Here is a 27,949-nt window from a genome sequence, read left to right as displayed (position 1 = left end):
CTGTGGTCTGTGGTCAGTAAAGGTGCGGACCCACACCTGGCTCTCTGGGTCGGGGCTGGAGGGTAGCTGGTGGCGCTGCTCTGCGGAGAGGTGGCTCCTTGGAATGGAGGCTGGGGTTGGGGGAAGGGCAGCCGCAGGCACAGCGGGAGAGAACGCTAACCAACCCGCTCTGCTTGGGCTGCAGGTGGCAGATGTGGGGCGCCTGTGGGGCAGAGGACCCGGCCTGCCGCTGGCTGGGGCGCTATAACGGCCCCTGCCCTCCTTCTGAAGGATGTCGGAGGCTCGGCCCCTCAGGACGCAGGGCAGTGACGCTGCCGGTGCGCTGGAGCGGTGGGGGGCTGCGGGAGGGCTCTGCTCCCCTCTGTGGCCCGAAAGCCGGGAGTTTGGATTTCATGGGGGAGAGATCTGCATATCAGCGCCTGACTGGGGCCGAGGAGGAACCGCAGGTAAAGGGGCAACCAGATAGCCGGGACCCCGTCGTCTGCTGGTGAGCTGAGGACAGCCTGTCAGGAGTGAGGGGTATCTATGCTTCTGGGCCCCAGGACAGATCCTGGGGGCTAGGAGGCTGGGTGGAGAAGGGTGGTGTGTTTGTGTGGGGGGTAGGATGGGGAAAGTCAGTGGTGATGAATTCCTGTTGCTGACATCTGCTTCAGTGTCTCTGAGTCCTTAGGACCCGATTAAGCTGCCTTTGGGCTTGCCTTAGTGCTGCATGGGAGCATTGGGAGCACTGCCAGGATATGGATTTAGTCTTTCACGGACACAGAGTCCGTGTGCCTGGACATTCCCTCTTGCGGCTTTATGAATCTGCATATTAAGCCAAATGTCCCTGTTTGCTTTGGAAAATATGATCAGGGTGTTTATGGGTCTGACTCCCTTACCCTTGGAGATCAAGCACTCTCTCTCTTGGCCAATAGAGGGCAGTGACTGCCAGGACAAAGCTGGGGAAGAAGGGTGCTGTTTTCCAAGGCTGGTAGAAAGGGGTCCAGAGCTGGTCTGAGCTCTGACCCCTGACCACGCTTTGCTTTTCTTCACAGCCTCCTACAGCTGGATTGCTGAGCAAGCTGTTGAGGCTTGTTTTTACCTGACGTGCAAGGGGAAAATCAGGTCTGGGGTTCCAGTGAGTTTGGGACACATCTTTCTGGGCGGTTGTAATTTTCAATTCGGCCCTTCCAATCCAGCAGTTCCCGCAACTTTCGATAGAGGGAGTGATCCTGCTTAAATTGTCCCCTTTAAGTCAGATGCCTGGGTCTCCTTCAGGGTGGTGCTTGGTGGGAGATGGGTGATAGGCTTCTCTGTGCTCTGGGCATTGTGTGCCAGCACTTAGGGGGAAGTTAGCTCCAGTGTGACCGCGACCTGACCTTGTCTTGTCCGTTAGCTGTGATTCCATTCTAAGACTGGTGATTCATTGGGACCCAGGAGAGGCTGCACCTGGCTGGCATCATAAATGTTGGGTGGTGGGGGATGAGAGGGGGATGGGAAAGAGGGGCTGATTGCTGGGGGTGTCCCATTCCCCCCTGCCTTGGATCAGGTCAGGAAATGTCTGTCCCTTCAAGCACCTCCTTGCCAGGAAGGTCAAGCATTGAGAGAGAGGCCCTAGAAAGAGCCTGGGATGCTGACTCCCCAAAACTCTCACCCCAGCTGCCTGCTCCACCAGCCAGCTGGGGCTCCCAGAGCTGGTGGCCAGCTGGAGAGGGACAAGAGAGCAGTGTGCAAGAAACAGGGGCTCCCTGGGCATGGCTGAGGGTGGGGGCTGAGGGAGCCTGAGAGAACTTCCTGCAGCTGTCAGGTGTGTCTGGGGGCTGTAGTGAGGGGGGTGTAAGAGCAGCTGGCGCCCTTGAGGAGGGCCAGAGGGATCAATTGTCAGCTCTAGGAACACGGGGGGCCTAGGGGGGTTGATGGAGTGACGCAGTTCCCTCTAGCTGTGGCTGTTGTCCCTGTGTGTAGGTGCTGTTCAGGAGACATCTTATAGCCTGGAATCCTATAGTTTTGGGGTGGGGCCATTGCAGGGTTTAGAGGCTTATTTGTTTGTTTTGAGGGGGCTTTGGATCTTGGCCAGCTGGTCTGGGGAGGAGGCATCCTGGGTGATGTGCGTGGCAGACAAGGGAACCCCCGGGGAGGGGGTGGAGGTTCCTCACCGTCCCCCCCACCCCCACCCACCCTTGGCTGGACTGCCCCACTCTGGCAGGCTGCCAGAGTCCTATTTCCGTCGGGCACCAGGGTAACAGGGCCACATTAGGGCCTGAGCCAGGAGACGCCCAACCAAGGCTGAGGCTGGGAGATGGGGGAGGGTCTCCGAAGGGTCTGCATGCAAGGTCCAGGGTTGACTTTCTGGTGTCCAGGCCCCCTCACTAGCCCTCAGAGCCCCCACACAAGCACACACGGGGGCCTCTTTGTAGATTGCTGCTTGACTGACATGGCCCCCACCCTAAAATCCCAGGAGTTGTCTGCGACTATGGGGGCTGGGGTGGAAGCCAGAGACAGGGGGCCTTGTGTTTGTGGAGGTGGGGGGGCAGCGCGGGTGGCTGGGAGGAAGAGTCCCCCCATTCCCGCCGCCTTCTTGGCAGCGATTCAGAAAGGTCCTTTTTCAGCCACTGTCAGAGCTGCTCAGCTGGGGAGGGAGGGAGGCGGAGGGAGGGCGGGCGGTCGGGTGGGGGAGCCCAGGAGTAGGGCTGAGCTGTGACCACTGCGCTGGAGAGAAGGCAGAGAGGCAGGACAGAGGACCCAGGCTACAGCCACCCCAGAGGAGAGCTCACTCGCTCCTGCCAGGCTGGCCAGCTGTGGGAACAGCTGTAGAGTAGAGCAGAGGGGACCACCCTATTTTTCTACTGCATTCACCGCTCCTGGTGTGGGCTCTGGGGGGCCTCTGGGGCAGACCTCTGGCCAACCTCCCTTCTGGGCAATACCTGCAATTCAGGAGCTGAGACCACTGCCCCCCACCCGCCCCCACTTCTTGGGCCAGAGCCCTGGTGACCTGGTCAGGGTGGGTCCGGCTCCGTGGAGATGCCAGCGGCTCGTCGTTTCCCGGGCCTCGAGCTCTCGTTCCCTCTTCTAGCCAGACTCCGGCGGAGGCTGTACACAGTGAGTGGGGGGCTGGGGGCGGGAGGGGACGGTCGGGACTGAATCAGCTCGTCAGAGCCAGCCCTGCGCTGAGGGCCAGCGGGCGGGACGGGGCGGGCTCGACAGGGGTCCAGGGCCTCTCTGCGCCGGCGGCTGCGTTCTTGGTGACGAGTGTGTCAGAAAAGTGTTGTGTGGGAAGTGTGTGTGCCAGCCACGAGAGCTACACGTGTCAGACACAGGTGTGTGGACTGGGCTGTGCTGGGGGAAGCAAAGACACGGGCTGGTGGCGGGGTGCGGGGGAGGACTTGTCCAGGGTCACCCTGGGCTGGGTGGTAGAGACGGGGCTGAGACCCTGGCTGCGTTCTTCTTTTCTGCGGGATCCCAGTGTTCTCTCCCGTCTTCCCACACATGCCCCCCCACGCAGAGCAGCCCTGTTCCCAGGGCTGGGGAGCAGGGAGATTTGTTAGCTGGTGTTTCAGGAAAAAGGAACAGGCCAGACTGTGCTTTCTCAGAGACTTCTTCAGGGGAGGGGCCCCTGGGTCTCCCCCAGCCCCGATCACACAGGATAGGGCTTTGAGCTGTTCTCAGGAGTGGCTGCCTCCTACCCCTGGGAGCGTAGGGTTGAGGGGCCTGGAGCACTGGGACTTGGGGACTGGGGAGGATGCAGTGGGGGTCTTCAGTACACCTGCTCTGGTGGCCAGCCTCATCTTAGGCTGAGCCGTGTTGGGGGTGGCTCCAGGGACTGGGTAGTGATGATGGAGGCGTGAGCTGGCCCCGTCTGGTCACTCCACAGAGAGACACTGCCTGGGTTAGTGATTTTCACAGGGGTCCTTTGGGGCTTTCTTCTGGAAAGCAGTGGTGCCCTGCTCTCTTAAGTCCATACCCCTTTGTTTGTAATGGATGGCTTTGTTGAGGATAAGTGAGTTAATCAGCCAAGTGCTTAGAACTGTGCCCAGCATCTGGTTAACTGTAGTTGAAGTGTTAAGTTATTTTTATTTTTCTTAAATAAAATTAATAGAAATACAATCTGTTTATTCTGTGCGTATGCACCTATGTGTGTAGTCAATCAACATAATGCCTCCTGTAATATAAAGAAAACTGGAAGGAAATCAGTTGTAACATCTCATATATTCTAATAAGTGAGTGCAGTGGGACAGTTATGAAGCAGTCAGATGCTAAGACCTCAGGTAGAACCAGCATGGAGGCAAAGGTGGTGTCACGCAAGTGCTGACAGAGGAGACATTTGAAATAGTAAGGATGGGCTGTCTTCAGTGACCTGTTTCTGAATGGTGAACAACTTCTCAGCTCTGAACAAAGCAAAAGGCCAGTTTCTCCTCAGTTTACACAGCAGTTCCATTCTAGGAAAATTCAGTCTGTATTAAAATTGCAAAAATACTTTCTCGTTCATGTGTAAAATGGAATTTGATTCTCTGTTCAGACGATTATAAATAAGTTTTTCCCCTGCATAAATTAAGTTGTATGGGGTTTGGGACATTATGAGAATCACAGCCACCCACTTACTGCCACTAGCGGTCCCCAACATATTGACAGCTAGACATGTTCTCTAGGGGGCTACCCAGCCCTCCTGAGAACCATGCAGGTGAATGGTTAGGGCTTAAAGTTTGGAAACCCCCTTCTGACTGCCGCCTTGGTGGAAGAGCCAGGGTTTGAACTGAGGGCGTCTCATTTCTGTTCATGGCTCTTTGTGCTGCCTGGGGCTGCCTGGGAAAGTCTGAGCTCCTGGCACTGGGCTGGCAGCTCCGCTGGGAACTGTGGGGGCAGGAGGCTCGCCCTGGGCCCGGGCTGTGAGCGCCTGCTCTCCCAGCACGACCCGGAGGAGAGTTGGGGGGACAAGGCTGCCTCCCAGTGGGGAGGACGGGGTCTCGGGGCCGCTGGCCTTTTCCCTGGTGCCTGTCTTCTTCAGCGGGGATTGAACACAGGTCAGGGGCAGGCCAAGCCCTCAGCTCTGAGGGGGTCTTACTCAGACCAGGATAGGTTTGGCATCGGATGAGTCAGGCTGCCCAGCTTTGAAGGTTCCACTGGCCTCATTCTCTGGGCCCCAGGGAGTGTAGGTCAGAGCCGACGCCCTGGTGGCCCCCTTGCCTGACCGTGACCTGCATGTAGTTTTGTTTGGCCAGCACAATGTACACATGTGCTTGTGTGTGTATATTTCAAACTTGAATTAGTTGACATAGTTCAAAAGTCAGGAGAAAGATATAATGTCAAGTGTAAACAAGGAACAGAATGGTGTGGGTAATGGGTGAGTATGTGTGTGGGGGGAAAACAAGTCTGAAAGAATGGGTAAAAGTCATTAATGCAGCTGACTTTGGGGAAGGGGGTGAGGTGGCCCTGCAGTAGGCGGGGATGAGACTTTAACATGACTTCTGTGTGCCTTTTGGTATTTTACATGTGCCTATATTACCTTTTCAAAAAAATTTTTTTAAGATATTTATGTGGCTGTGTCGAGTCTTAGTTGCTGCACGTGGGATTTTCATTGCAGTGCTCAGGACTCTTTCTAGTTGTGGCTTAGCTGCCCCGCGGCATGTGGGATCTTAGTTCCCTGATCAGGGTTCGACCCTGAGGCCCCTGCCTTGGAAGGTGGATTCTTAACCACTGGACCACCGGCAGAGTCCCTCAAACTTTTTTTAATGGTGAGATTTCACACATAGATTCCTATTTCTGGTATTTCTTTTAAAAATAGGAAAGCTTTGACACCACTGGGCCACGGTCTGTTGTGACAACTGTTGACTGTAGCTGAGCCACGCTGCCTCCCTGGGCTGCGGCTGCGAGCCCGCCCTGGCCTCCACCCGTCTTTCCCTCCGACCTCCTGTGGTTCTGCGTGGTGCCTGGGGAGTGGTTTTTGGACCAGAGGCTCCTACTGTGTCAGGCATTGGGAAGAACGTGCTAAGTTCATCTAGTCCCTGTGGGGTCCCTCAGATCTGTGGAGCTCATGGATGGGTCTCAAGGGACACTGCACCCCTCCCCCAAACTTTTTAAATTAGAACATTATGAATAAGAATGTATGTATTTTCCTGGAGACACAATTGATATTTTCATCGGATTCTTGTAGAACTTATGATACCAGGAGAGTCGAAGAACCAGTGGGGAACCAGAGGACAGTTTGATCTCAGGTCACACGACCACAAGTGGCAGATTTAGGGAGTAAGACTGTGACTCCAGGGCCTGGGCCATGTCCCAGGTACCCCGATTCTACCCCTGTTGCCATAGGAAGCAGGACGTGGCTGCAGGCTCTCACGTGCAGCTGTTTTGGGGAGCAGGACGGGGGTCTGAGTCCTTCCCGCAGCACACAGTAGGATGTGGGCGAGCCCAGGGCAGTAGCAGGGCCGCATGTTACCTCCCTTCCCTCTGCGGTCCCTGAGCAGCTCTTCTGTCCCCACAGAGGCTGGGGAGCAGCAGCATGCAGCCGGAGGAGGGCACAGGCTGGCTGCTAGAGCTGCTGTCCGAGGTGCAGCTGCAGCAGTACTTCCTGCGGCTCCGCGACGACCTCAACGTCACCCGCCTGTCCCACTTTGAGTATGTCAAGAACGAGGACCTGGAGAAGATTGGCATGGGCCGACCCGGTAGGTGGGGGCATCGTTGTCCCACGGACCAGTTACCTTGTCTGTCCTCAGAACTGCCAGCCTCGTGGAAGAGCACTCCCTTCTGTGTCCCGTGGAGTGGCAGAGCCGAGAGCTCCCACTGCCTGTCCAAGATCCGCGCCCCCCATCTCCCCAGGTGGGGCAGGGGGGCATCAGTAGATGCTGTGCACGATGAGTGTCCAGCTGTGAAAGTAAATTGCACTTGGAAGAATCTGGCTTAAATTTCCAGCTACTCAGGATTAACTACACACTGTGTTTTGTTTGTGCAGACATATGTAGGCTGTATTTCTTCCATCTCCTCCTCGTTTGTAAATGTAGAATTGAGTCTGTGCTGAACACCCGGAGGGCTAGTGTCTGGAGGTCTGTGGAGAAGGAAGGACAAAAACCCTCAGATGGTTTGCTGTCTTTCTCCTGATCTCTCCCTTTCTCTCGTCTCTCCTGCAAAGATCTGTTCTATAGGCTTTTACCCCACTATGTGTTTATCCTAAAAGTGTTCTATAGGCTTTTACCCCACTATGTGTTTATCCTAAAAGTACTTACTATAGCTTCTAGAAGTCATGGTGTTTCTTATAGAATGTTAGAAACATTTAGTGCATTCAGCCTAAAATAGCTAAATAAGTGATAATGTGCGAATTTAGATACTGACTTATGCTGCTTGTAAGCCTAGAGAACTGATAGTTGATGCCAGTAACATAATACAGTTTTATGAGAGAAAGACTCAAAATTGAGGAAATTCTGTCCATTACCTTGACTTACCTATTTTTTCTTGAGAGTTGACATAAGAGTTCTACTGTTCAATTTTGGTGGTTAAACACCTCCATCGACTTCGAGAAGAATTGCCTGGAAGTGGGAGGCAGCGCCCATCTGGTTAATGGCGTCCGGCCCCTGGTTGGTGGGGATGGCTTGTTCCCTTGGTGTCGCTGCACTGCGCAGCGTCTAGTGGTGGCCACCCCCCCCAGGAGGACTGAGGAAACAGCCTCTGTGGGGCTGTGAGCGCCTTAACAGCATGGGTTCCCTTTCCCCCCTGCCCCACAGGCCAGCGGCGGCTGTGGGAGGCCGTGAAGAGGAGGAAGGCCATGTGCAAACGCAAGTCCTGGATGAGCAAGGTGGGTGGACAGGGAAGGAGGTGGGAGTGGATGGGGGTTCATCGGGGCACCTCTGATGTCACCTGGGAGCCTTCCCCCATTTCCCGTGGTATCATCTCACACTTTGTACGGACCTCCTCCGGAGTCTTATCAGGCAGGGTGCTTGTAGAGCTGCCTGGCTAAGTGTCTGTCTCCACTGGAGACGGCGCTGAGTGGCCTGTGTGCAGCCTTGGCTCCACGTCCCCTCCCGCTGGGCGGTGGTGCCGGGCATGGAACAGGCGCTTGTTGACAAGTGCACTGTAACTTGAGCCCTTGCGCTGTCTGAGTGTTGGGGCCAGTGTCCAGTATGGGGCGGTGGGACTGTCTGGACCCAGGATGGCTTTGCTTCCCTCCTCCCCCACCTTCCTAGTCTGTGGAGCGTTTCTCTGGTCCACCGGCCCCGCTGACAGCTTCCTTCCCCAAGTCCTCCCCCACCCCTCTTACTCTGATTTGGGTCTGTGGCGTGGTGAGTCCCAGGTCTGACTCAGTGGAACTTTGCCCATTGTCTGGAAGACAATGCGAGAGGAAATGAACCAGCCGGGCCTTCCCGCCCCACTTCTGGCCTCAGGGCTGGGTGGGGGGTGGGCAGTACCGGACAGCCGGACCTGGGATTGGGCAGCAGAGATTTCCTAGCTGTGATCTGGCAAAGGGGCTGTCTCTTGGGATCCTGTGGCCTTTTCTGGGGACACTGTCCTGGTCTCTTGCCCAGGTTTTCAGGAAGGATGAGTGTGTTGGGGCGGATGAAGGCAGGAGAGAAGAGTTGTGCGGTGTGCAGGACTCAGGGGTTTTGGATCTACCTCCGACTCACTGGAGGTCCCTGGGCCGGTCAGTTGACCTCTCCAGATTTGAGACATGTGGTCAGTAAAACAGTGCCAGCCACACTACCCAGCTCACCTCAGGGCCTTGGGGAGGATCCCTTGAGAAAAAGGCTGTGAAGGGCCTTGTCAGCTGAATGTGGCTTGCAAATGGAAGAGATTCCAGTTGCTGGGAGGAAAGATGGAGCCGCGGCCAGAAGAGGCTCTCAGATTGGAGACCCCTTCACCCTGTACAGACAAGACTCTGCCAGTCTTGGGGGCAGGTGCCCAGCTGAGCAGAGTGTTCCACCTCAAGGGCTTTGCATGCCCTGGTAGGGTGGCCATGTCAAACTGACAGAGCTGCTCTGACCCTCAGGGCTTCCCTCCTGTTCCCTGACCTTTGGCCCCTTCCCTCCCAAGCTCAGGCTACAGAGTCCCTCCAACCTTCCTTCTTTCTGAGCTCTCAGCTCTGGGCCTCTCTCCAGAAGCCCAGCTGTCTTCCCAGGCCCTTCCCCAGCAAGGCCTTGCTTCATCTTCACCCCCTCTCACTGCTCCCCCCCACCCCATTACACACACACACACACACACACACACACACATACACTCTCACGGTCCAACCTCAGGCTCAAATTATCCTCTCTCCTGGCAGGATGAAGGGCAGCCGACTCCCTGGGGAGGGTGGAGACAGACAGCGCCAAATGGGCAACCCAGAGAAGGGGCCAGGGCTAAAAATGGACGGGAGGTGTTTGTGAGGGCCCCTGAGGCTAAAGCCCATCTGCTTGGGTGAGGGGCTGGAGTCTGTGCTGGGCAGGGGTGCAGAAAGGGACAGGTGGGATGGAAGGGAGGGTGCCTGGAGTGGCTTTGGGCTGTCCCGGACCCCAGAGCTGGGTGTGGAGCCACAGCAGCCACGGGCTACACTCCTATAGTCCATTTCTAGCACATATCCTGAGGCCACACTGAGGCCGTGGGCTCCCGTTTGGTGGTGTGGTCAGGAGGGGGCTTGGGCCTCCCGCCAGGCTGCCTCCTGGAAGTTTGGCAAAGCCAGTGCCTGTATGGAGGCCTCACCGAGGACCAAGTGGGGCAGGATGGAGTGACTGGCCCTGGGACCTCAGGGTTCCATCTGGCGCCCGGCTGCCTTCTAACAGGTGTTCAGTGGAAAGCGGCTGGAGGCTGAGTTCCCCCCTCATCACTCTCAGAGCACCTTCCGGAAGACCTCGCCCACCCCGGGGGGCTCTGCTGGGGAGGGGTCCCTGCAGAGCCTCACCTGCCTTATTGGGGAGAAGGACCTGCATCTCTTCGAGAAGCTGGGAGATGGTTCCTTTGGCGTGGTGCGCAGGGGCGAGTGGGACGCCCCCTCCGGGAAGACGGTGAGCTCCCTGGGTCCTCGGGGGTGTGGTGGAGGGGCAGAGGCCTTGCTGTGCCCTCCAAGGTGGATCAGTCCCCTCCGCTCGGATGTGAAGGGGGCTGGGCACAGGTCCAGAGTGGCTCGCCCTGGAGTCCATGCTCAGGGTTAACTCGACACATGGGTTTCTTTTTCAGTTATAAAACTATTTTACTTATCATAAAAGTTTGGAAACACTTTTAAAAATAAAAATTAAAAAATGTCTCTTTCCCACCACTCAGAGGAAGCCGCGTTAGTGTTTCCACTTGTTTCCCCCCTCAGGTATTTTGTTGAATTTCTTCAAGATACAAATTTCAAACAGAGCTTTTTAACTCTTGCCCTTTTGTCTTAGTATTGTATCTTTAAAAATTTCCCCAGAAGAATAGATAGTATGTATGCAGTAAAGCACACAGTTTTTGAGTGTATAGCTCAGTGAATTTTCACATAACGCATGGGCCTGTGTGACCACTGCCTAAATCATGGTATGGGACGTCTCTCTCACCCCAGGAGGCTCCTGCATGCCTCTCCCACTGGGTATCCTCTTCCTTCAAGAGAAAGCCACTAGTCTGACTCCTGTCACCATAGCTTAGTTTTGTGGCATTATATTTAAAGCATTTACTTTCCACACTAAAAACATTTTTTTACTATGATATTTTAATATTCTATCATCACACCAGTCATCTCTTTCCTTATGGTTGCCACTTAACCTGGGCATTCCCTCAGGAAGAGGAGGCCCAGCTCATGGCCTTTGGACATCAGCCAGCTGCCCTCCCCTGCCAGGCCACAGGCACCTGGGACAGGCTTACCTACCCAGATGAGCAGACCTGAGGCAGGAGGAGGAGCAAGCTGGCCCAGTGGCTTGGGACTGGGGTCTGTCCTGACTCCCTGCAATCCCCTGCCCTGGCCAGGTGAGCGTGGCTGTGAAGTGCCTGAAGCCCGACGTGCTGAGCCAGCCGGAGGCCATGGACGACTTCATCCGGGAGGTCAACGCCATGCACTCGCTTGACCACCGAAACCTCATTCGCCTCTACGGGGTGGTGCTCACACCGCCCATGAAGATGGTGCGTACCGTGGGCAGAAGGGGTCCGGGGTCAGGGAGGGACCTGTGGTCTTGGGCCTCCAGACCCCCCTCACCTGCTAGTGCTGTGGTCACTCCCTCCCACCCGACGAAGGTCCTGCTTTGGTCCCCCTGACCCCTGTGTGGCAGAGGGGTTCCCAGGCCTGTCCTGCTGATGGTGCAGCCAGACCTCTCTTCCCTCTCTGGATTTTGCTTGTGTTCTCTGGCAGAGAGTTGCACCTATGGGTGGGCCTGGCCCCAGAGTTTAGTTTTTGGCATTGCTAACCTGAGCCTCTTTGGGTGACTTCTCTGGGCCTCAATTTCCCATGTTCCCTGGAGGGCGAGGTCCCTGGAGGACACGTCAGGAAGGAGCATGGCAGTGACTGGCCTTGAGGGGAGGGGCAGGGCTCGGCCATGCTTATTCCTGTCTCCCTCCTCCCCTGTGGCCTCAGGTGACAGAGCTGGCACCTCTGGGATCATTGTTGGACCGGCTACGCAAGCACCAGGGCCACTTCCTGCTGGGTACCCTGAGCCGCTATGCTGTCCAGGTGGCTGAGGGCATGGGCTACCTGGAGGCCAAGCGCTTCATTCACCGGGACCTGGCCGCCCGAAATCTGCTGTTGGCCACCCGAGACCTGGTCAAGATTGGGGACTTCGGGCTGATGCGAGCACTGCCCCAGAATGATGACCACTACGTCATGCAGGAACATCGCAAGGTGCCCTTTGCCTGGTGAGGGGCAGGTGCTGCTGGCTCCCAGGGCCTGGACCCCGCCCCACCCTACTCCCTACACACCCAGGCCTCGGAGCTTCCAGGGCCTTCTGTACCTCCACTAGGCATTATGTCTTCTGGGCCTGGCTTCCCTTCTCATGTGCCCATCCATTCACTTATCCATCCAGAAATGCTCAAGGGCCCCTGTAGCGCGTGCTGGAACACATAGGGCTAAGTGCTGTGGGGATGCGGGAGGCTTTGGGGAAGACCCAGTAATAAGTTCCTAAAGTATCAGAAGTCAGCCAGGCAGAGACTGGCCAGTGTGTTCCAGGCAGAGCTGAGGGTAGGCAGGCAGGGCCTTGTAGACTGATGAGAAATGTTCATCTGCACACTGGGCTGGTACCTGGCCCTGCCTTGGCCCCTGCATGAGCTTATCCTGCGCTGAGACCGTCATGGGCCTCTGATATCATAGGCGCTCTGAGGAGCGTGGTCTCCTTGCTTTGGGGTGAGAGGAGTTGGTCCAGTTCTGCTTGCCAGAAAACCCTTCTAATCCAGGATATACGGTCACCCTAATTAATTATTGACCTTATATCTAGGATGATCACACATCCTGGATCCTGCCTAATACCCTCGAGTAATTAATAGCACCTCATTTCATAGGCACCCTGGAAAATTATAAGGTCACTTTTTTATGCAGCCCTCTTAAAACAACCCCATGAACATAGCGAGCAGATTATTGTTATTACCATTTCATAGATGAGGAATGTGGGTCTTGGAGATCATGATTTTACCTGGGTCCCTCCCTCCCACCTGCCAACTCCCCCATCCCCGCTTTGAGTGGCTGGGCCAGCTCTCCAGTCCCATGAGACATCTCTGATTCTCCCCCGAGGGCACGTCCTCCTCACTTCCGGTACGGCAGTCCACCCTGGAGCGCTTACCTATTGCTGGCTTCACTGCAGTGGCATGTTTCTTCCTCGCCCCGGAGGGCGTGTGGGGACGTCTGGGGACACCACTGTGCCTCTTCCCACCCTTTTTGGTTCTTCTTCAGGCCCTGTCCAGATTTCCCACCCACACCTTCCTGCTGAAATGGCCTAAATCCTAGGATCCTGCCCCAAATCTGGAAATTGTCATCCTCCCACCACAATTAGAAAACAGCCTGGGATCTTATCCCTGCCCCCCTTTTGCCACTCCTGGAGCCTCTGACCCTCCTCCTTGCCCTGCTTTCCTGTGGGAATGCCCCCCTCTTCCTGCTCCAGGCTGCGTGTGGACAAAAGACCTGAGCAGAGACAGCTGGGTCCACGACTGTGCACCCCGTTATCTAGAAGGCCTGCCCTATCCACTTCACACTGTGCCCCCAGCGCCTACTGTGAGCCTGGGCTCTCGGCAATAGCATGCTTGTGCAGGAGCATTTGGGGTCCACTGGGGCTGCTGCAGGGGCGAGGGTTCTCTGAGAGACCTTCTATTTGACCCCTGCCTCTGCCAGGTGTGCCCCAGAGAGCCTGAAGACGCGCACCTTCTCCCATGCCAGCGACACCTGGATGTTTGGGGTCACGCTGTGGGAGATGTTCACCTACGGCCAGGAGCCCTGGATCGGCCTCAATGGCAGTCAGGTGAGGGGGCTGGGTGGTGCTCCCCGCTGGGTGGCCGGGGGTTGATTTGATCCTGGCTTTCCGCCTGGCCCAGTTGGAGCTGGCTCTCACCTGTTGGAATCGCTGTGTGCAGTACGCTGTCTGCCCGAGCCCCTCAGAGAGCTGAGCAGGGAGCGTGGCCCCAGTGGTGAGGAACGGACCAGCCTGGGCTTGCTCACAGTCCTCCTCTGCCACGGCCCTCTCTTTGGAGGCCGCAGACCTGGGGGTCAGGGTCTGAGGCCTGGGGATCAGGCACAGGTCTTCTTTGCGGTGCAGGCATGGCAGACTGTGGTTCCAGTGGTTCCATGGCTGGGGGACAGGGAAGATGGGGGTGAAGAGCCAGGTGCTCTGCTTGTCCTCAAACTGCCCGCCACCCCCAGATCCTGCATAAGATTGACAAGGAGGGGGAGCGTCTACCGCGGCCCGAGGACTGCCCCCAGGACATCTACAATGTCATGGTCCAGTGCTGGGCTCACAAGCCCGAGGACAGACCCACCTTTGTGGCTCTGCGGGACTTTCTGTTGGAGGTGAGGCAGGTCTGCCCACAAGGGCGGGGGTATCTAAGCAGAGGTCAGCCAGGGGCGGGCAGTGACCTGTGTCTCCCCCAGGCTCAGCCCACCGACATGCGGGCCCTTCAGGACTTCGAAGAACCTGACAAGCTGCACATCCAGATGAACGACGTCATCACCGTCATCGAGGGGAGGTAGGGAACGTGGGGTCTGCGTCCCACTGCCTTGAAGGACTCAGCCAGGAGGGGTCTGGGGCCCCAGAGCCCCTCTGCCCCTCAGGCTCTTGTGGCCACACCCTGGCTCCTGCGGCGAGATGGAGGGCGGGCTTGGGTCCCCTCCTGAGTGTGAGGAGTGAAGTATGCAGGTGGTGCCGAGGCATACAAGGGCTTTCCCGACCTGGAGCCTCCTTCACCCTTTGCCCACTAGGCTTCAACTGCGGCTCTGTGAGTCAGGGCCATGCTGCCACTGTGGGTAGGAAGGAGCATCAGGGCCTAGGGCCCAACTGGGGACTCGGGGGCTCCTTTTACCCTCTCCCGCCCTCCTCTTCCCCTCCTGCCAGGATGAGGACTCTGGACTCTACCCTGCAGTAGCCCAGAGCAGCCCCGCCTCTTCCTGGCAGCCTCTGCCCTCCCCTGAGCCCATAGCTACCTCTGAGGGCTCCCCTCCATCCTCTGCTGGGCCTTTTGTCCCCAGCTGCCCTCGCAGGGTCTCTTTCCTCCCTCCCCCTCACACCTGGCAGCACGTGTCTGCCCGCAGGCGGCATCCCCTGAGTCATGTCTTCTACTTGCAGCCCCCGCAGTTCAAGCGGGTCTGCCTTGGAGGAGGCCCCACCCACCGCTCACCCCACCCTCTGTTATCTGATCCCCGGGGTGTCTGAGGAACTAATTGGGGTGGGGCAGGCTAGAGGTGCCTTTGGGATGGGGGCTGAGTGTGGAGGAGCAGGTGAGGAAATCCCCTGTACCACCCCCCCCCACCCCCCAGCTCCTCTGACTCAGAGCTGGGCAGGGATGGGGGCAGGGGCTTCCCACAGAGCCCTTTCTACATGGACTTCAGGTTTGGGGTTTGGGGCCTTTGGAGAAACTCTGTTGCTCATGGGTGTTTGTTGAGAAGGGAGCGCTTCTGGGTCTGAGTCAGACTGACGACACAGGCCCCAGAGCCTGGACTGGTTGTGGAGGAGCGTGACCTGCACCCCTGTGGCCCCCAGCATCTTCCCTCCAGGCCAGCATTCCGGGTTGGCAGTCTGGGGAAGGTTCTGGAAATAGGAAGATGAGGGTGAAGGCCCTCCTGGAGGTACAGGGCAGGACCTTGGGCTGGAGTCTGAGCCTGCAACCATTCCCTCCTCCAGATGCCAGAACCCTGGGCCCACACCCTCCTCTGCCCTGTAGACCCCGGGCCTTCACTTCCCGCAGGCCCTTGCTGTCAGTGAGGGCCCATGTGCCAGGGCCCAGTGTTCCCCAGGAGGTGGCTCAGGGACTTGGTGTGCTTCTGGGGCTCGTGTCTCTGCAGCTGGCACCCTGGGTCACCCTTGGAGCGAGGCGGGGAACAGGAGGCTCAGGGGAGCCGCTCCTCCTGGGAGGCCCCCGTGGGCGGGCCCCGCCCCGCCCTTCCGTCCCAGGCTCTGGCTCCACCGCCGCTGCCTGCCAGTGTGGGCTCATTGGGCTCTTCCTCCGGGGCCACCAGCCCGACTTGGACCACAGCACCGTTGGTCCCTGGAGCTGCTCAGGAGGTGGGAGGTGAGGGCAGGAGGCATGACAGCCGGTGAGGCTTTGGGAGTGGGCCTGTGTGTCGGTGGTACCAGGGCTTGAACTGCTCCCTTGTTTCCTCGGGACCCGACTGTGTTTGTTTGGCTGGCTCTGTCTCCATGTCTCCGGGTGGATGGGCTGTCTGTTTGTGGGTGTCCCTTTGGGTCTGGGTTTGTGCACGTGGGTCTAAGTCTGTTTCTCCGTCCTCCTCCCCCAGCAGCCTGGCTCTCAGCTCTCTCACATCTGTGCTCTTCTGTGAGACTTGGATTCCTTCTTGCCGAAACTGTCTCCTAGCCACAGTCTGGGAGCACCCTTGCCCCTGACTCTGACCAATTCTTTAGACTCAGTGCTTCTCGAAGTATCAGGCAGTGGACAGAGAGAAGACACCAGGTGTTCTGTGAGCCCAGCTCACGAGGCTCTGTCTAGACCAAGAGGGACGGGTGAAGACCGCTCTTCTCCAGTGGGTCTTCTTTGGAGGCTAGGATGGCTGACAGAACTCTGATGTTCTGTCTTCACCAGCCAGAGAAGGGGAACAGAGGTTTTGAACTCCATTGTGCTGGTCCTTGGCCTGGCTGGTGCCTGGAGCCTCTGCTTCCTCTGGTAGGCGAGGAAGGAGAAAGCGAAGGCTGTGTTGTCCTTCAAGGCTAGGGACTGCCGGGGACACCTGGAGAGAAGTGCTCAGGTGGTCTTTTGAGCACTGTTTAAGCCACGTTTGTCAGCCATTTCGAGGCTACCTAGGCTGGGACTGAGGTTTCCAGGGACTGGTCCCCAGTAGGACTGGGGCAGCCTTCAGGGGTCCCTAAACCAGGCCCTGGTTCCTGGCTGCTGCTTCACATCTCGCCTGTCCCTAGATGCTGTGAGGCCATCCTGCTGGAGATGCTGGTCTGCTTCAGGAACTGGCCCTCCCGTTGCCATGGAGACTCTGGGCTGAAGGGAGGTGTGGCCAGAGCAGTCTGGGTGGGAAAGGCTGACCTGGTTCTCCTGGGCCACTGAGCTTGGGAGGGCCGGGGAGGGGACTGGGGGCAGTGGGACGTAGCCTTGGTCACCTCTGGAGTTATATTTGACTCTCCCTGGGAGGATGCTGCTTCCGTGCTTAGGATGTGGTTCCCAAGTATGTTTCCTACACATACTCTGCACTCCCCCAAGCCCCCACCCCGTAGCAGAGCCTTTTTTGAGACTTGGTGTCAGGACTCCCAGCAGTGACAAAGGATGCCTTCCTTCTAGGCCTCGCTCTTGACTTGGCCATACAGGTAACAAAGAGAAGGTAGGCTCAGTTCTGCTCTCCCCTCTCAGAGGTGGGTCCAGAGGAGGCTCCCAGGTGAGGGGCTGTGTTAGCAAGAGGAAGGGAGTGGAGGGAGTGCCCACCTGCCCACCTTCGTGGTCGTGATTCCCGTGTAAACCCGGCCTTGGGTGTGAGTCTGTTCCACTCTGCGCTGTTTCTCCAGCTCAGTCAGTGAGCATCTCTGGAGAGGTGTGCAGAGCAGAATCCAGCATCCGGCTGTTGGGTTTGGTGTCCGAGACTGTTCCGTAGAGGGGCCCATGAGACCCAGGGGGCCTGTGGGTGTTGGGGGGAGGGCAGCATCGGGGCTGGGTGATAGCCCCTCCCCACTACGCCTCCTTGGCCTCAGCCTGCCTGGAGGTGGGGTGGAGAGGGGAGGTGCTCCTCCCCTTGGAATGGCCCTGCTATTTTTGGATGGGCCTTGTCCCTTCCCGGGTGTTGTCCTCTCTTCCTTCCCTTCCTGCCCTCACCCCCGAGAGGCAGGGCGGTAATCACAGGGTTGCTGTGTCTGTGGTGGCTGGGCAGGCAGCCTTGTTGGCAAGGAGGCTGGGCCCTCAGCTCTCCCCTTGCACCTCCTAGCTCCCCCAGGATCGCTGTGCTCATGGGCCTCACTGCCTCCTTCCTGTCTCCACCTCCCCTCACCCCCCGATCTGGCCGCAGATTGGAGGAAACCTTGCTCTACGCCCCCGGCGTGGAAAGGTATTGAATGGGTGGGTGCTTACAGTGCAGGGACGCAGCTTGGTGCCACATGGACCCCCCCCCTACAGCTGCAGGAGGCCCTCACCACCTCTGCCGTAGCCTGGACTCTGGACCTGTCCTCAGTGTGAGCGATCTCAGCAGCAGGTGCAGGAGCCTCGGGGCTGTTGACTCTTTGGCTTTCGAAGCATCCAAGAGGGCACTTTGTTCTTTCCTGCCCACCTGGCTGGCTCCCACTTCCAACCCCATGCCCAGACCTAGGCTGTGCCAACAGAGTCTGAGGTCAGAGTGAGGGGCTGGTGGTCCCACAGTCCACACACACTGGGAGGCTGGGGTCCCTCTGGACCCCTTGTTTAAGGCAAGGTGGTGGGTGGGGGCAAGAGCAGGGGTCCCAAAGTCCTGGCAGGAGGTAGTGGAAGGCGCTGGTGCTGCTGCTAAGCCACTTCAGTCATGTCCGATTCTGTGTGACCCCATAGACGGCAGCCCACCAGGCTCCCCTGTCCCTGGGATTCTCCAGGCAAGAACACTGGAGTGGGTTGCCATTTCCTTCTCCAGTGCATGAAAGTGAAAAGTGAAAGTGAAGTCGCTCAGTCGGGTCCGACTCTTAGCAACCCCATGGACTGCAGCCTACCAGGCTCCTCTGTCCATGGGATTTTCCAGGCAAGAGTACTGGAGTGGGGTGCCATTGCCTTCTCCGAGTGGAAGGCTCTGGAGATACGTAACCTTGGGTTGCTCCAGGTGCTTCCAAACTTTTGAAGGACTCCCTGCCTGCAGGAGATAGGATGTGGTTGGAGGGCTTGGCCCCAAGCCCAACACTAAGGCTGTGGTGCTCCTTTGGGCCCCTGCAGCTTAGAGCTCCTGGAAGCTCTAAGCTCTTCAACTCCAGGTTGAAGAGTGAAATTGGGTGGCCACAGGAGGACAGGGGCTTAGGCCTTGCCAGGGGAGGAGGGAGGTGAGGTGGTATGGTGAGAAGAGCGCTGGCTTCACAGGCTGACAACTGGGTTTGAATCCTGCTGCCCTCTGTTTGGTAACTGTAGGCAAGTTGTGTCACTTGTTTGAATGTGTTTCCTTATTTCTCAACTGGAGCAAAAGCTGTCTGACCCATCTGAGTCGCTTAGGGTAAGGCTTTGTGCTAACACCAGGCCCTGTACTGGGTGAGCGGCAGATCCTGGGGGGCTGCAGGAGGGCTGCTCTGATCCTGGGGCCCTCACCCTGGTGCTCCTTTCCGCTGAGGCGGTCGGATACCACGGTGCAGAGAGCTTGGTATGAAAAGGGTCCTGTCCTTAGGGCCTTCCACCACACCCTGGCATTCACCATGTCACCTCTGTTGGGCAGGGCTGAGAATTACTGGTGGCGTGGGCAGAACACGCGGACGCTGTGCGTGGGGCCCTTCCCTCGCAATGTGGTGACCTCTGTGCCGGCCTGTCAGCCCAGGACATCAGCCAGCCGCTGCAGAATAGCTTCATCCACACGGGGCATGGCGACAGCGACCCCCGCCACTGCTGGGGCTTCCCTGACAAGATCGATGAGTGAGTACTGGTGTGGCCCCACAGGGGGGCTTCAGGGCCGGCAGCCCTTCCCTGGGCATGCAGGCTCTCCAGGCTTCCAAGGTCATTACAACCCTGGGCCAAGGGTCTCTTGTCCTGCAGCCTTTCCTTGGAGGCAGGACTGAGGTTGGAGCTTCTGAGGTTGGAGCTTCAAAGGTTAGACCAAGTCTTCCTTTGGTGGAAGGGCCTCCAGGGCCTGCACCTCTTAAGTTCCCCCGGCAAACTGACCTTAGGAAAATGGACTTGGAAATAGCCTTTGGAAGCAGTTAGTAAGGAAGCATCTGATCCCCAGTACTTGGTGGCAGTTTCCCTTCTCCTGCTGGAAGCACCCATGTCCTGGAGACGGGAGCTGCTGGTTCAGGCCTGAGAGGCAAGGTGCAGAAAAACTCCCCGCAGGGACGCTCCAGAGGGAATCTAGGCAGCAGCTCGGAGCCCTCTGCCCCTCGCCCCAGCCTACCCCCCCCTGCTTACTCTCTACCTGGGAGGGGGTTCAGCTTCCTTTAAGTGAAAGGATGAAGTCATCTAGGGACATCTGGGGAAGACACACAGGAGGATTAGTCACTTCCTGAGGGCCCCGCCCCAGGGAGCCACCTGGATCTCCTCCCACTGGGCCTCCAAGCCTCTGTGCCAGCCCCACTGGGCTTCGGAGCAGCGCTTTCTTCTCCACCTTCTGACCGGCCTTGTCCCGAGGGGCGAAGTTCAGCCTGCCCTTCACCTCCTGCTCTGCACACCAGGACACTGAGCCCTGCGAGGGTGCCAGGGCTCTCGCCTCGCAAGAGCCAGGGAGGGCCTGAGAGAGCTGGGATTGCAGACCCCCTGCAGAAGGCGGCCGTGGCAATGTGGCCTGGCAGCAGAGAAGAGAGTGCCAGCTGGTGGCTGCTGAGCGGGGGTGGGGGTGCTTTGGGGGTTGCAGAGGGCCAGCTCTACCCTCTCAGGGAGTACTTGGAGCCCATACAATCCTAGGCTTTTCAGCCTACGCTCAGGAGTTCTTCCTCTGCCCTCTGCCTCTGCCCCCTCTCCACGGCACCCTCCCCTGGTTACTGCTAGATCTACGGAAGGGAGCGCCTGGGAGTCGGAAGTCTTGTGCTCCAGACCTACGTCCGCCAGGGGCTTGGACAGGACTCTTTTGTCCTCTGCCTGAGCCCAGGGCACAGGCCCAGCTACTCCCCCAGGGTGCCTCTCTGCCACCACCCTACCTGCACCCATCTCTGACCTGCTTTTCTCCCCACAGACTGTATCTGGGAAACCCCATGGACCCTCCCGACCTGCTGAGCGTGGAACTGAGCACATCCAGACCCACCCAGCATCTGGGCAGGGTGAAAAGTAAGAGCCCCCAAACCCTTAGTCCCCTAGTTCATCAGCTACCGAGGAAGACGTGCTGCCTCCTCGGGCTACCCTGAGCCAGTTGGGTCAGGGCCGCAGGGGACAGCTGTGTCCCTGGCTCCCGCGGGGCGTGGGGCGGGCGGTGAGAGGCAGTGGTATCCGCCGAGGTGGGCATCGTCAGTCTGGCCAGTGCTGGCCTGCCCTCTCTGCTTCCCTCCTTCCCCTCCTCCTCCCCGCCATGCTCAGATCCTGGCTCTCCTCACTCCCCCCTAATCCTGCTCTCCTCTCCTGAGCCAAAACCACCCCCCAGGCTCCATCTTGGCTGGGAGCCTCATCCATCTCCCGGATCCTGGGCCTGTGGGTCCGGAAGACAGTTTTCCCATCCTGCCGCCCCATTGCTTCCCATTGCTGCTGGGTGTGTGCGTTCTCTCGCCCCTATTCACTGTCTCTCTCTCTCTCCCCCCGCACTCTGCCCTCCCCTCTGGCTCTGTCTCCCCTTCCTTGTCGTCCTCTCCTGCTCTGCCCCTCTACTCTCCGCATGGCCTTTCTTGCAGGGGAGCCTCCACCTCGCCCTCCTCAGCCTGCCATCTTCACTCAGAGTAAGTGGGGCTGCTCCCGGTGCCTTGGCCCCCGCCCCCGCCCCCTCTCTCCTCTCACTCCTCTCCTTCTGGAAGGTACAGAGCCCTGGCCGGCTGGCTGGGTGGAAGGGGAGGTGGGTGTGTGCTGTGAGCTTTTGCGACTGACCTGGCCCAGCATGCCTGCCTCTCCCCCCACCCCCCAAAAGCCCAGGCTTCTGGAATAAGAGTGTGATCCTGGTGCCCGCCCCCGCCTCTGCCCACCGTTGTGCAGCCCTGCCTCACTTCCTGCGGGACCTACAGAAGCTGTGTCTGGGCTTTCGTGCCAGTTTGTCGGGAGCCCTGTCCTCTCTAAAGATGACTCCTGTTGCCCTTGACGGTGGGAGATGGCCCATAGCCCCTGCCTGCACTAATGGTGTGCTGTAATGGGGTAGGGATTGCTAACCAGGGCCCACAGGGATCTGGGGTCTTGTGTCGATGGAGAGGGTATCAGAAGCGGGCAGATGTGGGGTATTGCTTGCTCTAGCTGAGATGGAGGTAGGGGCTCACTGGCCCCTGTAGAGGGCTGCCAACCCCCAGAGCAGGTTCTCCCCTCCTGTTTGAAAAGTGTCTGTGTGCACGGAGAATTCTGGTGGCTGAGGGCTGCCCTTCGGGGGAATTGGGAGCTGTAGAGATACGTGGCTGTCTTCCCCATCCATCTGCCTGACGCTGCCTCCCTGTTGGGGTTTTCCCTTCCATCACAGAACCAACCTACGACCCCGTGAGTGAGGACCAAGACCCCCTGTCCAGCGACTTCAAGAGGCTGGGCCTGCGAAAGCCAGGACTGCCCCGTGGGCTGTGGCTCGCGAAGCCCTCGGCCCGGGTGCCAGGCACCAAGGCTGGCCGCGGTGGCGGCGAGGTCACACTCATCGACTTTGGCGAGGAGCCTGTTGTGCTGGCCCCACGGCCCTGTGCCCCCTCACTGGCGCAGCTGGCCATGGATGCCTGTTCCTTGCTGGACAAGACCCCGCCGCAGAGCCCTACACGGGCCCTGCCCCGGCCCCTGCATCCCACGCCTGTGGTGGACTGGGATGCGCGCCCGCTGCCCCCGCCTCCTGCCTACGACGATGTGGCCCAGGATGAGGATGACTTCGAGGTCTGCTCCATCAACAGCACCCTAGTGGGCGCCGGGGTCTCTGCTGAGCCCAGCCAGGGCGAGACCAACTACGCCTTTGTGCCTGAGCCGGCGAGGCTCCTCCCCCCTCTGGAGGACAACCTGTTCCTCCCACCCCAGGGTGGGGGCAAGCCACCCAACTCGGCCCAAACCGCAGAGATCTTCCAGGCGCTGCAGCAGGAATGCATGCGGCAGCTGCAGGTCCCGGCTGGCTCTCTGGTCCCCTCGCCCAGCCCCGGGGGTGACGACAAGCCCCAGGTCCCCCCCCGGGTGCCCATCCCCCCGAGGCCCACGCGCTCACATGGCGAGCTGTCTCCGGCCCCCCCAGGCGAGGAGGAGACGGGCCGGTGGCCCGGACCTCCCTCCCCTCCCCGGGTGCCTCCCCGGGAGCCCCTATCTCCACAAGGCTCCAGGACTCCCAGCCCCCTGGTGCCACGTGGCAGCTCCCCGCTGCCACCCCGGCTCTCCAGCTCACCTGGGAAGACCATGCCCACCACCCAGAGCTTTGCCTCAGACCCCAAGTATGCCACACCCCAGGTGATCCAGGCGCCTGGCCCGCGGGCTGGCCCCTGCATCTTGCCCATCGTCCGAGATGGGAAGAAGGTCAGCAGCACCCACTACTACCTGCTACCTGAGCGCCCGCCCTATCTGGAGCGCTACCAGCGCTTCCTGCATGAGGCCCAGAGCCCCAAAGAGCCAGAACCCATGCCCGTGCCCCTGCTGCTGCCCCCTCCCAGCACCCCAGCCCCAGCCGCCCCCACTGCCACTGTTCGACCAATGCCCCAGGCTGCCCCAGACCCCAAGGCCAACTTCTCCACCAACAACAGCAACCCAGGGGCCCGGCCATCCACCCAGAGGGCCACTGCTCGGCTGCCACAGAGGGGCTACCCCGGGGACGGGCCAGAGGCTGGGCGACCTGCAGACAAGGTCCAGATGGTGAGTAGTGGGTCTGGCTGCAGGGTGACAAGGGGTGGGGGCCCAAGGGACCCAGAGGAAGGGGCCCGAGTGGTGCTGACGGGTGGGGGTGGTGTGCCCAGCTGCAGGCCATGGTGCATGGGGTGACCACAGAGGAGTGCCAGGCGGCCCTGCAGAGCCACAGCTGGAGCGTGCAGAGGGCTGCCCAGTATCTGAAGGTACCACCACCTCCTGCCCGCTCTGGCTTTCAGGGACCCTGAAGACTGTTCTGCGGCTCTGCTCCCACTCTCTCCCTCCCTCCCCTCACCCCCCTTCCTCCGCCCCGCCCTGGCCCAGCGCCCCTCGGCCCCAGTGTGTCCCATGGCACCACCCTCTGCTCCCCAGGTGGAGCAGCTCTTTGGTCTGGGTCTGCGGCCACGAGGCGAGTGCCACAACGTGCTGGAGATGTTCGACTGGAACCTGGAGCAGGCCGGCTGCCACCTGCTGGGCTCCTGCGGCCCTGCCCACCACAAGTGAGCAAACCCTGCATCCGCCGTCTTCCTGTCCCCAGGCTTCCCGGAGCAGCCACCCTGAGAGTAGCCAGCATTGCACGGCCAGACACAGGGCTCCAGGCCAGGAGGAGGGAAGGGGTCCCAATCCCACGAGACAGGCAGTTCTCGAGGAAAGCAGTTTCTCCTAAGCACATTTGTCTTGACTTCATAGCTTCTTTGTTCAGATGAAAACTAATGAGTAAGAGGAATTGGAGCCACTCTGGTTGCAGGGGGCTTGCTTCCTAATCAGGCTCTAGCGAGCAGCAGTTTAGGATCCAATAATTTAGACAAATACTTCTCACCTCCTCATTTCCTATTTCAGTTTAAAATAACACCTAAAGCTTTAATGCCTTTTTAAAAGAATGTCTAATTTAAAAAATCCATTATTTTTCCTGTAAAAAATTTATATGTAATCTGACAAAATATATAGATGTATATTAATAGCAAACTTGATGGTAGAGTATAAATACCAATGAAAGTTTTATTGAGTCGAAAGTGAACCTCTTCCCTGGGAGGTGCTGGCGGGGTGTGGGGTGTCAAGAGTGCCCTGGCAGGACGGCCTGATTGGAGCCCAGTGCCCTGCTCACATATGGTGTCAGCTTATGCTCCTTTGCTGATCTCTCAGGGTACTCATCTGTAACATGTGTATCAGTGTTAGTTCCAACCTCATAGAAGTGGTTAGAAGAATTAATGAGGGATGCCTTTGTCATACCACACAGCAAGTGTCTGGCCCACAGGACACTCACTGAATGTTAACCGTTACCTTGTGGTTATCCTTACTCATTTGCATCAGTTATTGATACACAATTAGCTTATTAAAGAAGGCATCCAGGATGATAAATTCCAAAATTATTGCTCAGAACCACCCATTTTCAACCCATTTGGCCAGCACCAAGAGGCCTTCTCATACCTGCTCACCCTGGACCTTCCATCCTCTGTTGCACTGACCCCTGCTGATGGAGGGCTTTCTGATTGTTTCCCATCCTTTAGGCGTTGAGATGCCTGAAGAGCCAGAGGATCTGCCCTGAAGGAATCACTTAAGCTTGTCCATCTGAGGAGGGCGTGGAGACTCCCTGCCAGGCCTGGAAGACCTGCTGCACCCACGGCTCCCAGTGGCAGAGCGAGGCCGTGGCAGCAGGAAGCTGGGACTCCCGCCCTGCCTGTCCCTCCCTCCCCCAGTGCTGTCCCTGCAGCTTCAGAAGCCCTTGGTGCCCCAGCCAAGGTGCAGGAGGGGGCCTCTTGAAGGCAGGCTGGGGTCGGCCTCAGCAGGCCCTACAGCTGACCTGCCTCTGGGCTTAAGTCCCTGGTGGAGCCTGTGGCTAAAGGGTGTGGCCAGGCCTTGCCGGCGGGAAAGCCGGACTTGACTTTGGGCAGGGAGGATGTGTTGGCCATACAGAGAGGTGGACCAGGGAGTGGATGGGGGCCCTTCACAGGGCTAGGCCCTTTCCAGGGAGCCCTGTCGAACAGAATGTGGCCTCACCGTGGACCTATTATGGGACTTGGCCGGTCTTAGGATCTTGTGCCTGAAAATAGCCTGAGGTGGCTCAGGTAGCAGAGCTAGGGTGCCCGATCGTTCTCTGGCAGGGACCAGGGCCCAAGGGCCCAGGATTGGAAGGAGACCAAGGGGGCAGCTGCCCTGGAGGGACACCCAGTGCTTCCTCTCTGACCCAGCTCTTCCCCTGTGCTGTTCCGTGTTTTCCCACCAGCCTCTGTCGCCAAAGTTGCTGCCCCAGCTATGAATATCTGCTTCTTCCAGAGAAATAAAGTTAGTTTCTATTTTATGTTACTTATTTGTGTCTGCCTGTTTCTTTGTCAGCTGCCCGAGGCTCCAGGCTTCCCCAAGCCACTGCCATCTGTCCCCGGCAACAGCCCCTATAGCGCCATCTGTTGATGAAGAAGAGGAAGTACAGGCCTCTTTGACCCTGAGGAGTCTCCCTTTCCTGGGCTGGCTGAGGACAGAACCCACCTAATTCAGTGTCCCTTAAGTTTTATCTCGAGTTCTGTGAAGCAGGATATACTATAGGACAAAGTACAGTAATTCAATTAGCTTGATCTAAGCCAGAAGTTTTTTTAGCACGTGCTAAGTCACTTCAGTCATGTCCGACTCTTTGCAACCCTGTGAACTATAGCCCACCAATTCCTCTATCCATGGGATTCTCTGGACAAGAATACTGGAAAAAAAATTTTTTTGGAATGGGTGTCATGCCCTTTTCTCCAGGGGATCCTCCTGACCCAGGGATCAAACTCGTGTCTCTTGGGTCTCCTACATTGGCAGGTGGATTCTTTACCACCAGCACTATCTGGGAAGCCTTATTGTTTGTTAAGCATGGAAGGCCTCAATACGTATAAATATTTTAATTTTCTTTTTCTGGATAGCTAGTAATTCACTTGGTTCAAAATTCAAAAGATACTAAGGAGTATACAGTGAGATTTCCCACCCCAGCTGCCACCTCCCCTCTTCAGAGGCTGTCTTTATCCTCAGTTTCCGTGTGCTTCTTGTTTTTTTCACTTAAAAGTGTTGTGAAGAGCTCCTTAGCCATACTGAAAGAGCTTCCCCAGTCTTGTCTAGGGTTGCATGGATACGGCTGAACCATTCTGTTTAACCAGTCCCCTTTGGATGGCGAGTTACTTGGTTGTTCCCAATCCTCTGCAGTTACAGCCATTGCAGCAATAAATGGCGAATGTGGGTTGTTTGTCACTTGCAAGGCAATCTGAAGGATGAGTTACTAGAAGCTGTGCTTTTGAGCCAGAGTGTGCACAGCTCCTGAGGGATCCTGCCAGCTTTCTCCCCACAGAGGAGGGTCTTCCCAGTGTCCCAGTCACCAGTGTGTGAGAGCTTTCCATGTGGTATCAGAGCTTTCTGACTTGAGACAGTCTGACACATGGAAAATGGTGTATTTTAAAATGCACTCCTCTAAGTTGGGCCTTTCATATCTCTTTTCTATGAGCTACTTATTAATAGCTTTGACCCATTAAAAAATTAGATTATTAATCTGTTTCTTACTGGTTTTAAGGAATTTAGTGAAAGAAGAGATTTAGCCTTTTGAGCTTTATCATATTATCATCTGAACTTAAGGAAAAGAGGTAAGTCATAAAGTAAGCTGATGGCTTGGGTTTATTAAAAACAAAGGCAATTCAGGATGTGCCTGAGTTGTTCTCCTTAGTGTCTGGGGCTCCAGGTTGGCTGTGGGGTAGGCCCCCTAGGAGATCTTTAGCCTTCAGATGCAAATGTATTCTGAGTATGCTATTCACAAAGGCAGGAATTAAATTATATTTAGCTGCAGTTTAAAGAAATTAATCAAATATATTATCAGGTCAGTTCAGTTGCTCAGTCGTGTCTGACTCTGCGACCCCACGGACTGCAGCACACCAGGAAAAACCATGTTGTCATAGGAAAGGAAAAAGTATTTGGGCCTTGCTGCTAGACCTGGATTTCATTCTCAGTTGTTGAATCTTGGAAAAATGATTGAACTTTTCTGAGTCTGTAAACTGGGGAAGAGTAATTCCCACTTTATAGAACGGTTGTGAGGATTAAATGAGGTCACGTAGGTGAAACATTTTGCTAGGTGACTGGCCATGAGAAGTACCCAGTAAACTATAATCATAACACATTTTGTTTCTTCATGTGTTCCTGCCTACTGATAGCTTGCATTATACACTGAACAACTGTTAAGTGTACAAATGTCTTCTTTCACCTACCCTCTTACCTGGAAACAGTTTGTTTTTTGCTAGCAAGTCATTTCTAGTTACAGATCATGGGCACTTTTAGCTCCATTAAAAATGTCATTTTTTGGAGAAGAAAATGGCAACCCACTCTAGTACTCTTGCCTGGAAAATTCCATGGACGGAGGAGTCTGGTAAACTACAGTCCATGGGATTGCAAAGAGTTGCATGGAACTGCGCAACTTCACTTCTAAAAAAGTCATTTTTTGGTACATAATGGCAGAGCTAATACATTTCAGAATTATAAGGGGGATACCAAAGCATCTGGAGTTTCCTCAGGGGGTCAGGAGAACCAATGTATTTTTCTTGCCAGAGACACAATTCCCTGAATTCTAGGTTTTCCTGCCGTTTTTCTTGCTTCTGGTCAGGCTGCCAGCTTCTGCCAGCATCTCTTGCGTTTATTGAAAAGATCTTAAGGAAAGATGCTGAAAGAGCTGACCCAAGTTTGTTTGCCAATACGGAGCATCAGTATATCAGTGAGGATTCACTGGATACCTTCTTTGTGTCGAGACTTGAAGAGGGGATACAAGTTAAAGAGACACAGTCTGTGCCCAGGGGGACTGTGACATTGCAGCAAGATGATGTGTGCTCATTACATGCTAGATGCC

The 27,949-nt window shown here is 57.0% G+C and overlaps 1 protein-coding gene across 1 annotated transcript; it reads left to right on the top strand.

The window, feature by feature from the left end:
* Positions 1–306: 306 nt before the first annotated feature.
* On the top strand, positions 307–23,604 carry TNK2 (tyrosine kinase non receptor 2). Its single transcript, XM_043473240.1, is given in 16 exon segments — positions 307–446; positions 6,458–6,638; positions 7,692–7,762; positions 9,720–9,941; positions 10,864–11,016; positions 11,465–11,742; positions 13,205–13,331; positions 13,730–13,876; positions 13,958–14,052; positions 18,911–18,987; positions 18,990–19,104; positions 20,354–20,445; positions 21,000–21,044; positions 21,764–23,109; positions 23,211–23,306; positions 23,473–23,604. Coding segments are annotated over 16 exon segments (3,231 nt in total). The 5' UTR covers positions 307–392.
* The last annotated feature ends 4,345 nt before the right edge of the window (positions 23,605–27,949 follow it).

Source organism: Cervus canadensis, chromosome 7 (assembly GCF_019320065.1).
Source record: "Cervus canadensis isolate Bull #8, Minnesota chromosome 7, ASM1932006v1, whole genome shotgun sequence".
Lineage (NCBI taxonomy): Eukaryota > Metazoa > Chordata > Mammalia > Artiodactyla > Cervidae > Cervus > Cervus canadensis.
The sequence above is the reverse complement of the archived record's forward strand: the minus strand, read 5'-3'. Positions and strand labels throughout refer to the sequence as shown.